General features: G+C 32.0%; 1 protein-coding gene across 1 annotated transcript in view; it reads right to left on the bottom strand.

The window, feature by feature from the left end:
• The window catches only part of grsm (probable aminopeptidase NPEPL1 granny smith protein), an 80909-nt gene extending 68474 nt beyond the window's left edge, over positions 1-12435 (bottom strand). The window contains exon 1 of the mRNA XM_089095186.1: positions 12220-12435. Within this exon, the coding sequence (XP_088951312.1) occupies positions 12220-12372 (153 nt within the window). The 5' untranslated portion in view covers positions 12373-12435. The remainder of the gene's footprint in view (positions 1-12219) is intronic.
• Positions 12436-12737: the final 302 nt, after the last annotated feature.

Here is a 12737-nt window from a genome sequence, read left to right as displayed (position 1 = left end):
AAGTACTATGATAAGACAGCCTTTTTTAGCATACAAAAGGTAGAATTTCCTTAATAATTGCTTACTATCTCCTATAGCTGATTTATCAATATGATTAAGTTTATATTTTGAATATTAATTGTTAATCAGTGACATACCAATTGGAGCACAAGGTTAGGGTAATTAAAACAACATTATTCAATGTTATATTCCCCCTGATTGATTTCATTTTGATCAGCTGTAATAGCAATGGAGAGGAAACTCAGGAATTTCTTTTCAATTGTTCATACTATATATGACTTGGCACATAGTATTATTGTCCTTAACCTTCTCAAAATGTTGATCATTAATAAGAAGATGGGAGATGTTTGTTACTTGGGGGAGAGGACCTCAGAGGCTTTTTCAATTATTTGTACAATAATAACTTTAACCCTGAGAGTAAGATCGAAATGATAGTTTTAATTTTTTTTTTGTTAATCAGATTTTTCTCCATTTATTTTTTGCAGCTTCCCAAGTAATACCATGTCAAACAATTTTTGGTAATAAACTAGAAGTAAAGAGCAATCCGTTATAACAGCAAGCAAAGCCACTAAAACAATAAAAATCATAACACTGCATTCATCAAAAGAATACGTTTTTGTAGTGATTAATTTAAAAAATCAAGTTTTTCAAAAGACATAACAGCCCTATTAAACTTATGATCAGGATAAATAAAAACCTATAATAATTCAAGCTCAAAACAACCAGAAATTCAATAAACAATCATAGCAAACAAACATACAACAGGGAATAATATAAATAAAAAAATTAATCTTAAAACGAGTAAAACCTTAATAGAAAATGTAAATCAAACTTAAAACAAACAAACACCTTTACTATTAAAACACAAATGAAACCCAGGTGAGCAGAAATTAAATGAACAATCATAGCAAACAAACATGAAACAGGTATTAATATAAATGAATAAATAAATCTTAAATCAAGTAAAATTTAAACTAAATATGCAAGTCATGTTAAAAACAAACAAAAATCACTACAAACCAGAATTTGGCTACTGCCCCCTTCCCTAATATAAGAGAATCTAAAGCCTACTGCGTCATTGGCACTTTACTGGGTCTATAGGCTGAACTTTGTTTGTTACTAGGTTCCAACTACTGCTACAACCATTATACTTGATACTAGACTACATTAATGTCCAGCATCAGGACCAGGTCAAACATTTGACCCAGGATCAGGATATTGGGTAAATGTCTTTTGATATTACAAATAATTATGTTCAAGTCTATTTTAGATCAAAGATGGTCAAAAAGATGAATCAAGCCTATCTGTCTATTCCTTGGCTAGGTAGAATGTGAAAACAAAACTTAATGTGTTGTCTTGTACCCTTTCTTGATATATTATTTACTGCCCCTGTAAATTTTATTTTGAGCCCTCAACCCTTTGATGCCTGAAGGTCCCTCCCCCCCCCCAAGAGCCATAAATTTCAAGATTTTGTATAATTCAAACTTTATAAGCAAACCTTTCAGGTTGCTATCTTTGTATGAAATATAACAAGCTCTATTCTCAATATATTTCTCATTATGATCTCAGCCTTTTTGGATGAAATAATCCTAGTCAAATTAGTCCTTTTTGCCCTTTTGGATTTTTTGAAATAGATCACCATAGTGATCTATTCTACAGTTTTAACTTCTCTGGTTTGACAGAGAGGAAGATCTGACAGTTCAAATGATGTGTTGCTTCCATCAATAATGTGAGCACCAAGAGCAGGGAGGGACCTTAAAAATCAGGGTTCTCAGTGGAACCATCTGCCAGAAATGGGAACTTTTCAGACAACTGAACATACACAGAGTTTGACACACTTAAGTATCCTGTATCTACTGTTTTTAAACCACTATCTAGGAACTTTTGAAGGTTTAACCATGCTAAATAGAATCTGAAGCTCAGAAAAATCAGCTGAAACAGCTTGAACTTGGGGTTGCCACAGTATGTGGTAATATACTAAACTGTGGATACAATCAGTAAGACTGACCAAGTTCCTTAATCAATGTGCCTTAAAGGTTGCATTAGACAAATCTGCATCCACTGCACCAAAAACAGAAGAAGACAAGCACTCTACAATTGTCAAGAAAGTACATTAACATCCAATGTTATTGGTACAGGCCATGAATTTTGTCCCTTGCCCAGATGAGACCTCCAGACCTGAAAGACTTGCCATGTGAAGATGAAAATTCCTGATCCACAGTAGATCCCTCCTAATGTCAATCTATATCCTTTAGAAAAACTGGTTGATGCTGTAATAGCAACTAATCAAATTGAATCAAGAAGTGACAATCTGGATGAGTCTCAAGCTAACGCAGGTGAGGAAATCTGAGCACAACAAGCATCAACTACTCTTACATTAAAACCAATAAGAACACAAGACATTTGGGGTGTTCTTTTACTCATCTTTGTGCTAAGATCTTACATCTTTTGACAAAGAATGCTTAGAAGTGAAATCTTTGAACCAAGATTTTACATCTTATAGCGTTCTTTTGCATATATCCTTAATCGTTCTGCTCTGATCTGCTGTTTAAGAACTTTTATGACTATACCATCAAAGTTCTCTCATCATTGTTCTATATGGCAGAAATATGGCATCTTTTGCACTTTTTGCTAACATCAGTGACCTGTAAGATCTTAGAACAAAGATGAGTTAAAAGAACGGAAATCTTTGCAGAAAGATGTGAGATTTTAGATGTAAGATCTTAGTGCAAAAGAACAGGTCTATTGCCTGGTGAAGTGCATTTTATCCCACCAGAAAATATGTGCAAAAGTAAGCCTTTTAGCTGACCAATAAATGAGAATCAAGACCCCATTGCAATAAAAAAGGTTGTTTTTGACATAGAAGTAATAAGCTACACACTTGATCTGACAAATATGTATGCGCTTGAGAAAGATATAAAACAGTTAGGCATTTGTTAACACATTTGATAACTCCTGGTCAAAGAAAACTTGTTATCTCATGATAGCTGAAGCAACATATTTGAATTAAAAAAGATGCATTTGTATTTTTGATGACATTACATTAGAGAAGCCTCAGGGAGACCCCTGGTGATGAGAATATTCATAAAATTCTTCCCTTGATAAAGAGGGTTCAACCCAACTTAATGAGCCAACTAATGCCAAGAATAACATCAGGCCATTGATGAGCAAATAGTTCCCATAAAGCAGAGAGTATCATTGAAGCAGCAGAATCCAAAACACACATAAGTGAGGATACAAGTTCATTTCCAGAGTAGGAGTAAGTGGTTTTGTATACAACTTAGGAATGAACACTGGCAAGAGATCAGTTGATACAAACAATTTAAAGCAAGGACCTGATTTTTTCCTCCAGCTTCCAATGGAAATCTCAAAGCACTATGAAGTAGCTTTGTGTTTCACAATAAACAGAAACTGTTTCCTATCTTACCACACTATCAAGGCAACATGTAACCCTGTGCAATTACTGCAATATGTTGTGTATGGGAGCCATTCTATAGTTTCTTCATTTCCATCAAAAAATTCTACTCTTGACATTCTTGTCATGGAATAACCTCCAATAAAGCATAAAAACAGGTGCAAAATTTTGTCTTGTTCTTTTTCAAAATTCAGGCATCAAAGGGTTAAAGGGACCCCCTAAAAATAACATCTTATTTCATGTTATAGGCTACATGTTTGCCATTAGAAAATATTTACCAAAAGTCTGAAAACTACTTCAAACAATCATAAATACTTAATTATCTCATTAATTAAAAAGTACTGCTTTATTTTCATAAATTTGTAAAAATATATAAAAAATGCTGAAGAAAACAGTCTTAAAATGACAAAGTCCAGCTTGAATTATCAAAAAAGTTATTTATTGCACAAGAGGACAACATGGGATATAAGCTGCTCTGCAGAAGGAAAGATTAAATTCCTTACTTTATGCTCTTTCTAAATTTCATGTTCACATTTATGACTCTGCATATCCCCTCCCCCAATGGTCCTGGATAAAGTCCTAAAAAATCTATTTATCTGTTGTTTTACACTTCTTGGTGCTTTGTATTTCTTTGTTAACAGGTTTCTTGCATTGTTGGCAATGGAAAAGTTTTAGACCAAGTGAATGTATTAGAATTGCTGGATATTTAAAAATATGGATAACAATCAAAGAAAACATGATAATCTGATAAACCAACATGTACTGCATATTATAAATTAAGATTGTCATTGTTTTAATGTTTTCTTTTAACGTTTTGTATATATCCTTGGGCAGGGATGTCCCAAGGGGAAATTTTGCAAAATTGGCCAAAATTTAGCAAAATTCTTGATTTCTGCAGAAAATTTGGCATAAATGAGGTAGTGATTTGGTAAAATTTACGAAGGACGCCTCTGCCTTGTGTCCAATCAGGAGGTGGGGTACATGATCAGAAACCCAAACATATTTGGAAAGGGCATAAAATAAGGAATCTACTATTACTTATACTTTATTAACAAGTTTCTTACCGTGGAGCTGCTAATATCAACTGTTATCCAATAGTTTTCAAAACTAAGAGGGTTAGTCTATATAATATCAACACACTAGATCTGTTTTTGAAAACTGATGTTCTCAAAGTTTGGAATGAATGTGATAGACCGCCCTGTGGTATTGTTTCTGACCTTAAGCGTAAGACCCGCAGGGTATATAAAAAATATCTTAAGTCTATGCGTTATCGTGGTATGGATTTTCCAGTGTCAAAGAGAGAATGGCGAAAAGTTATTAATTCTGAGTCAATTAGAAGTGATGTACCAAATAGTGATTGTCTTCCTGCATCTGCTTGGCATGACCATTACTCGTCTATTTTTTCTAATGTTAATTACCGTGTGCATTCTTTGTATTCTCATTCTCTTTCTGCTATTTTTAGTACCCTCTATCTCAGCGTCTCTGTGTTCCTATTTCTCTTTCATCTGTAATTGAAGCAATTAAGAAACTTAAATCAGATAATGTTGATAATGATGGTATATCTAGATTTCACCTTTTATTAGATTGCTCCCCCCTTATTAACCATCTACACCTACTTCTCCAGATGTGTATTTGTACTTCTAGTGTACCAGAGAGTTTTTTGTGTGGTACTGTCTCTTCAATTTTAAAGAAGGGGAATTCTCCTTTTATTTGCTCTTCTTACCGATCTATTACTGTCTCTTGCACTTTTAGTAAAGTTCTTGAGCATGTTTTAATACCTTTTGTGACTAATAATATGCTTGAGAGAGATAACCAGTTTGGATTTAAGCCCGGAGTAGGTTGTCAACACGCACATTGTGTATTATCTTCTTTGCTCCTTGAAAATTCTTCTAAGGGAAGGAGTATATATCTTTGTACTTTAGATCTATCTAAAGCTTTTGATAGTGTATGTCATAGTCAGCTTTTCTCTGCTCTTTGTGGTTATGGTGTCAATCTGTTGGTTATTTTGCTTCTTCGGTACTGGTACTCTAATTCTTTTCTTCGGCTGAAATCTGTGCCTGCATCTAATATTAAATTGAAAAGAGCCCAATATTACTGAAAAACTGGAAGCACTACACAGAAAACTTTCAAATACTGCTTGTATCCGTTTTTCTCCGCACCATCACCTTATCAGGTTTTTTCAGTCGTAAGTTATTTTTCTTTTTCTTTTATTTGTTTAGTTGTTTTTCTCTGTTTGGTCATTCTACAATTTAGATTTGTAAAGAGTGAGTAAAAATCCAATAATGATAATATTAATGCCTGCTTATTAGATTCTGCATGTTGTCAGTTTTTTTTTTTTCTCTCTCTTTTCCTCTTTTCCCCCTCCTTTCACGTTATTATTTTTTTTTCTTCTTTTTTTTTTTGCTCTCGTTTCTTTTAAATTATTATGTGTTACACTGTAATTTGGTAATTTTTTATTTATATATTGTCTTGCGTCGCATTTTTTGTGTTTTTCCTCGTGATACTCCACGTATTGTACCTCTGTATAGTGTGGGTTAAAAATAAATAATAATAATAAAGTATTATGAAATTTTGTAAGGTCAACCAGAGCTAGAAAAATGTTTTACTTCCAAGTTTCAGATTTTTCTCTTATGTAGTTTCAGGGTTATAAAATATTGGAGTTTGAAAGGAAACATGGATTTCAGTAAACATTATTATCTTTAAACAAGAATATATCAGTTCATAATTAAGATAAAGACATAAACCTTATTTCAGACTTTACCTTTCTAAATAGGCTTTTATGTGCAACACAAGTCCTCATGGAGTTTTTTCCTAGAAAGTAATTTTGGAAAAAGCTACCTTTAAAAAATGAATACTGTTGATTGGTGTGAGCATACAACACATGCAAAATTTCCAATTTAGCAAGAAGTTTTTGAGCTATTAGCACACTAAGGGCTTGCTGATTTTCAAAAACTAAATACTGCCACCTACAAATGAGGCAAAAATTTTCTATTTTAGAAATGTTTGTGTTGTCTATCATACAAAAAGCTTATTTTAAAAACTATAATTTTACTAAAAAATGTTGTCTTCGTCTTAACAAAAAACTAAGACAATTTTGTTTAAAAAATGGTAACATTTCCTGAAATCCATTTTATTTTCAAGCTTTACCATTTATTGCTACCATATACACAGGAGAAAAAATCTGAAACTGTATAAATAAACTGATTTAATACCCCCAATTAAGTGCAACCCCCCAGAAATACAAACTAATGGTCACCCTGAATTCCATGTGTGTAATGGATTTTCTATGTGTGACTTCTCTTTACATTAATTTAATGGTAAACAAGCAATAAAAACATACATAGAAAACATGAAATTTTGGCTACATATTTTACCCTTTGGAAAGGGGTGGGGGAAAGTGATTTGCTCTTGGAAATGATGAAAGCATTTTAGAAATTTTTAAAGTAAATTTCTGAACTAACCTATATAGTTTTTCCTTCTCAAGAGGCTTACCACTAAATCTCTGCCCAAAAAACTATAAACCAAACTACAAACAGGGTACTTGTAGGAATAGAATTTTGATAGTGTCCCCCTGAGACATAGGCTAGCTTAAGCCCTAGACCTAATCTATTCCTGAAAGTTTTGTTCTTCTAAGTCTAACTCAACTTCTAAGATAGGCTAGCAAGAAGCCTATCATCTAGAATATTACATTTTCCTCTTCTTTTTAAATGGCTTTATGGCATTACTCTATAGTTAGACCTACTGAAAATGAATGACAATAAAGATCTGAAACTAGCTTTAAGAAAATCCTATATAACTTACTTATACTATTCCTAGGCTACAAACACTTTACTTTACCCCCCCCCCTCCCCTGCCATAACATGCAAACATATAGCATAGGCTACCCTAAATTAAATACATTTCACCATGTAGCCTATACTTTTGTCCAGACAGGCCTAGATCATAGCTTATGGCAAAGAAGCAACATCAATGAAAATAAGAAATAGAAAAATGCATGTAAAATATGTAATTGGGGCTCTATAGTGGCACATTAGGGGGGGGGGGTAAAGTGAGGTGCTTTTATGAATTAGGCTATGTATCCAAGGCTAAGTAGGCTATTTTAAGATTTTTTAAAAGTCTTTTCAGAATGTTATGGTTTTACTTTTGAATGGACCCAACTGTAGATTATGGTAAAATTTTATCAAATCATATTATTGACTTACAAATAAAGTAATCATACCAAATGATGCCTTTTTTTATGCTCTTTCCAAATACAATAATCATTTTTGTTGGAAATGAATTTTCCCCCACCCCTATTTATACCAATTCAGGGTATATATTTGCACATTAGGAGGGTGGGGGTAAATTTTATTTCTGATATAAATGGGAGGTAAGCCTAAACTTTATCCCCACCCCCCTAATGTGCAAATATATACCCTGAATTGGTATATATAGGGCTGGGGGTAAAATTTATTTCTGACAAAAATGACTATTATATTTAAAAAAAGGATAAAAAATGCATCGAGTGGTGTGCTAAATTTATTTGTAAGTTAATAATATGGTTTGGTAAAAATTTACCTAGATTAAAACCAGCCTTAGATTTAAAAAAGGGGTTACCTACATATAACAACATAGAAAAAATTTTCTTTATATCTGAGCAATAGAAAATTGTCATTTACTCTTATATAGAATGCAGTATAAAGTCAAACAGAAGACAATATCTTGCTTTCTCCTATTACGTAGAATCATAAAACGTCATACAGATGACTTTATGCCTCATTCTTATATAGAGCAAACATAAATAAAGTAATACAAATGAATTTTTATACCTCATTCTATTATAGAGCAAGCAAAACTAAAGCCATACAGATGACTTTTTATATATCTCACTATTATTAAGAAAACATGAATAAAGCCATACATATGACTTTATATAGCCTATATTACAGTATTATAGAGAAAACATGAATTAAGGAATGCAGATGAGATTTTATACCTTTTACTATTATATACCAAACATGAACAAGTCCTACAGACAACTTGGTATTTTTGTGTTAAATACACTATTTTATATATGTCAAATTGGAGATACAACAGAAAACCCATTTTGTATGGGTTAATTCAAGACACTGTTATGCAGTAATGAATGCTTAGCATGGTTTCCAATGTGTTTACAATGTTTAAACTGTTGTTTTTGGGGGTTTAGGGGGGGGGGGAAGGTACCTAGGTGAGGTTAGATATTTAATATATGATATGCTTTACAAATGACTTTTTATACCTTGTATTTTTGTAATTATACGTTTATATTTCTAGAGAAATGATGGAGAATGATATAGTCTTCTATATGACTTTTTAAACATCAAATTATTGTTGAGAAGTACAATTAAAGCTATACAAAAGACATTTTGGTATTCTTATTTAATATATGATCCACTAAAATGTCATACAGAAGAAATTATATTACCCCACTGAAACATAGAGGAAACAACAGAAAGTCATTTGTAAGAATTTATTCATGTTTGCTCTATACTAATATGAGGTATAAAAAGTCATCTGTAAAACTTTATTTATGTTTGCTTTATAATAGCAGGAGGTATAAAAAGTCATCTGTATGACTTGATTTATGTTTGCTCTATAAAAGAAAGGCATAAAAAATCATATGTAGGACTTCATTCATGTTTGCTCTATAACATTATGAGGCATAAAAAGTCATCTGCATGGTATTATTTATGTTTTCTCTGTACTGACAGGAGACATTAAAAGTCATCAGTATGTCTTTATTCATTGTGGTTATTAGTTGACTGATATATTAAAAAGTCATCTGTATGACTTTATTTATGTTTGCTCTGTAATAGCAGGAGACACAGAAAGTCATCTGTATGACTTTAATCATTATGCTTTATAGTAGAACGATATATTAAAAAGTCATCTCTATGACTCTATTGAGGCTGCTCTATAAATAAAATCATGTAGGCCTAAGCTATAAAAAGCCATCTGTATGACTTTTTGTTGTTTTCTCTATGTACTCGCAGGAGGTATAAAAAGTCATCTGTATGACTTTATTGAAGTTTGCTCTATAAAAGAAAGGCATAAAAAGCCATATGTAGGACTTCATTCATGTTTTCTCTATAACAGTATGAGGTATAAAAGGTCATCTGTATGACTTTATTTATGTCTGCTCTATAATAGCAGGAGACATAAAAAGTCGTCTGTATGACTTTATTCACTATGCTTTATAGTAGAATGATATATTAAAAAGTCATCTGTATGACTTTATTTAGGCTGCTCTATATACAAAATTATGTAGGCCTAGGCTATAAAAAGCCATCTGTATGACTTTTTGTTGTTTTCTCTATGTACTAGCAGGAGGTATAAAAAGTCATCTGTATGACTTTATTGAAGTTTCTCTATAAAAGAAAGGCATAAAAAGTCATATTTAGGACTTCATTCATGTTTGCTCTATAATAGTATGAGGTATAAAGAGCCATCTGTATGACTTTATTTGTGTTTGCTCTATAATAGCAGGATACATAAAAAGTCATCTGTATGACTTTATTCATAATGCTTTATAGTAGAATGATATATTAAAAAGTCATCGGTATGACTTTATTTACGTTTGCTCTATAATAACAGGAGACATAAAAAGTCATCTGTATGACTTTATTCATAATGCTTTACAGTAGAATGATATATATTAAAAAGTCATCTGTATGACTTTATTTAGGCTGCTCTATATATGAAATCATGTAGGCCTAGGCTGTAAAAAGCCATCTGTATGACTTTTTGTTGTTTTCTCTATGTACTAGCAGGAGGTATAAAAAGTCATATGCAGGACTTCATTCATGTTTGCTCTATAATAGAAAGGCATAAAAAGTTGTACGTAGGACTTCATTCATGTTTTCTCTATAATAGTATGAGGTATAAAAAACCATCTGTAAGGCTTTATTTATGTTTGTTGTATAATGGCAGGATACATTAAAAGTTATCAGTATGACTTTATTCATAATTCTTTATAGTAGAATGATATATTAAAAAGTCATCTGTGTGACTTTATTTAGGCTGCCCTATATATGAAATCATGTAGGCCTAGGCTGTAAAAAGCCATCGGTATGACTTTTTGTTGTTTTCTCTATGTACTAGCAGGAGGTATAAAAAGTCATCTGTATGACTTTAATGAAGTTTGCTCTATAAAAGAAAGGCATAAAAATTCATATGTAGGACTTCATTCATGTTTGCTCTATAAGAGTATGATGTATAAAAAGCCATCTGTGTGACTTTATTTATATTTGCTGTATAATAGCAGGATACATAAAAAGTCATCTGCTCTATATATGAAATCATGTAGGCCTAGGCTGTAAAAAGCCATCGGTATGACTTTTTGTTGTTTTCTCTACGTACTAGCAGGAGGTATAAAAAGTCATCTGTATGACTTTAATGAAGTTTGCTCTATAAAAGAAAGGCATAAAAAGTCATATGTAGGACTTCATTCATGTTTGCTCTATAAGAGCATGAGGTATAAAAAGCCATCTGTATGACTTTATTTATATTTGCTGTATAATAACAGGATACATAAAAAGTCATCTGTATGACTTTATTTATGTTTGTTCTATAATAGCAGGAGACATAAAAAGTCATCTGTATGACTTTATTCATTAGGCTATGCCTTATAGTAGAATGATATATTAAAAAGTCATCTGTATGTCTTTATTTAGGCTGGAGTAAATATCTACCAAATCATATTATTGATTTAGGACTATAGCGAATACAAAATGTTATGCCTTTTTTTTATGGTGATTACAAATATAATTAGCATATCTATTGGAAACTTATTTCACCCCCCCCCCGATATATGTCACTTCAAGGTTAGGTATATATAGGGGGGGGCTGAAATTCATTTCCAATAGAAATGATTATTATATTCATAATCAGCATAAAAAAAGGCATCAAATGGTGTATTCACTTTATTCCTAACTCAATAATATGATTTGGTAGATATTTACCTAGGCTGCTTTATATATGAAATCATGTAGGCCTAGGCTATAAAAAGCCATCTGTATGACTTTTTGTTGTTTTCTCTGTGTATCAGTAGGGTAGGCTGATATAATTTTTTTCTGTATGACATTTTATTGGATCATATATGAAATAAGAAAACCAAAAAGTCTTCTGTATAACTTTATTCATACTTCTCTAAAATAATTTGATGTTTAAAAAGTCATACAGAAGACTTTATATCATTTGCCATGTTTAAAGGTAACACAATATTGTCTTTTGTTTAACTTTATAGTACTTTCTATATAAAGGTTAATAACAATATTTATTGCTTAGAGTATGAAGAACCAATGACTTTAATAGTCAAACATTGATCACCCTGAAAAAGTGTTGGTAAATATCTACCAAATCATATTATTGACTTACACATAAAGTGAATATACCACTTGATGCCTTTTTTATGCTGATAACAAATATAATAATCATTTCTATCTGAAATGAATTTCAGCCCCCCCCCCTATAGGCTATATGCCAATTCAGGGTAAATATTTCTACATTAGGGGGGTGGTGGTAAAGTTTAAACTTACCTCCCATTTACATCAGAAACAAAATTTGCCCCCCCCCCTAATGTAGAAATATATACCCTGAATTGGCATAGAGGCCTATAGGGGGGGGGGGGGCTTAAATTACTCTCCGATATAAATTATTGTTATATTCGTAAAAAGCATAAAAAAAGGCATCAATTGGTATATTCACTTTATGCATAAGTCAATAATATGATTTTGTAGATATTTACCAAAGTGTCAATACAAAAGAATATTAAATCCCTAACCTACCTCTACTGGAACTCTTGGAGCAAGCTTAACTTTCAGAGAGTTATATCCCACTTTTTGGATAAACTTCAGCTGACCAACGATGAGAACAGGCTTTGCTTGAGGATCAGCGCCAGACAAGGCGTTGGAAAAACTGATTGACTGTACAACCATCATAAATAGTTGTAATAAAAATTAATAATTAAATTCCACACATTTTGACAAAGTAAAGTTTATAGGAACAAGTGGAACAGTGTTGCCGCCAGACAAAAAATTTCGTAGCGTCAAAACTCTTAAAAACGTAATTTTTTCGTAGCTTTGATAGGAAAGTCTCTTTTCAAGGCAGGGTGCCATAGTTTTGCTATCAAGAGCGGTACTAAAAGGGGAAAGGGAGAAATTTGTTGCCTTTATAATTTGAAAAATATATTATTACGTAATCTTATTAAAAATCTTTCCTCAACTTTTAAAAGGTGCTTAAAAAGTATACACTAATAACAATTCATGCTTCTTTACCATCAGGAAATTCCTACTTATTCAACTGT

Source organism: Artemia sp. Qi Xiang Cuo, chromosome 10 (genome assembly GCF_049724085.1).
Source record: "Artemia sp. Qi Xiang Cuo chromosome 10, ASM4972408v1, whole genome shotgun sequence".
Classification (NCBI taxonomy): domain Eukaryota; kingdom Metazoa; phylum Arthropoda; class Branchiopoda; order Anostraca; family Artemiidae; genus Artemia; species Artemia sp. Qi Xiang Cuo.
Note: the sequence above shows the minus strand (reverse complement) of the source record. Positions and strands in the feature narration are given on the sequence as shown.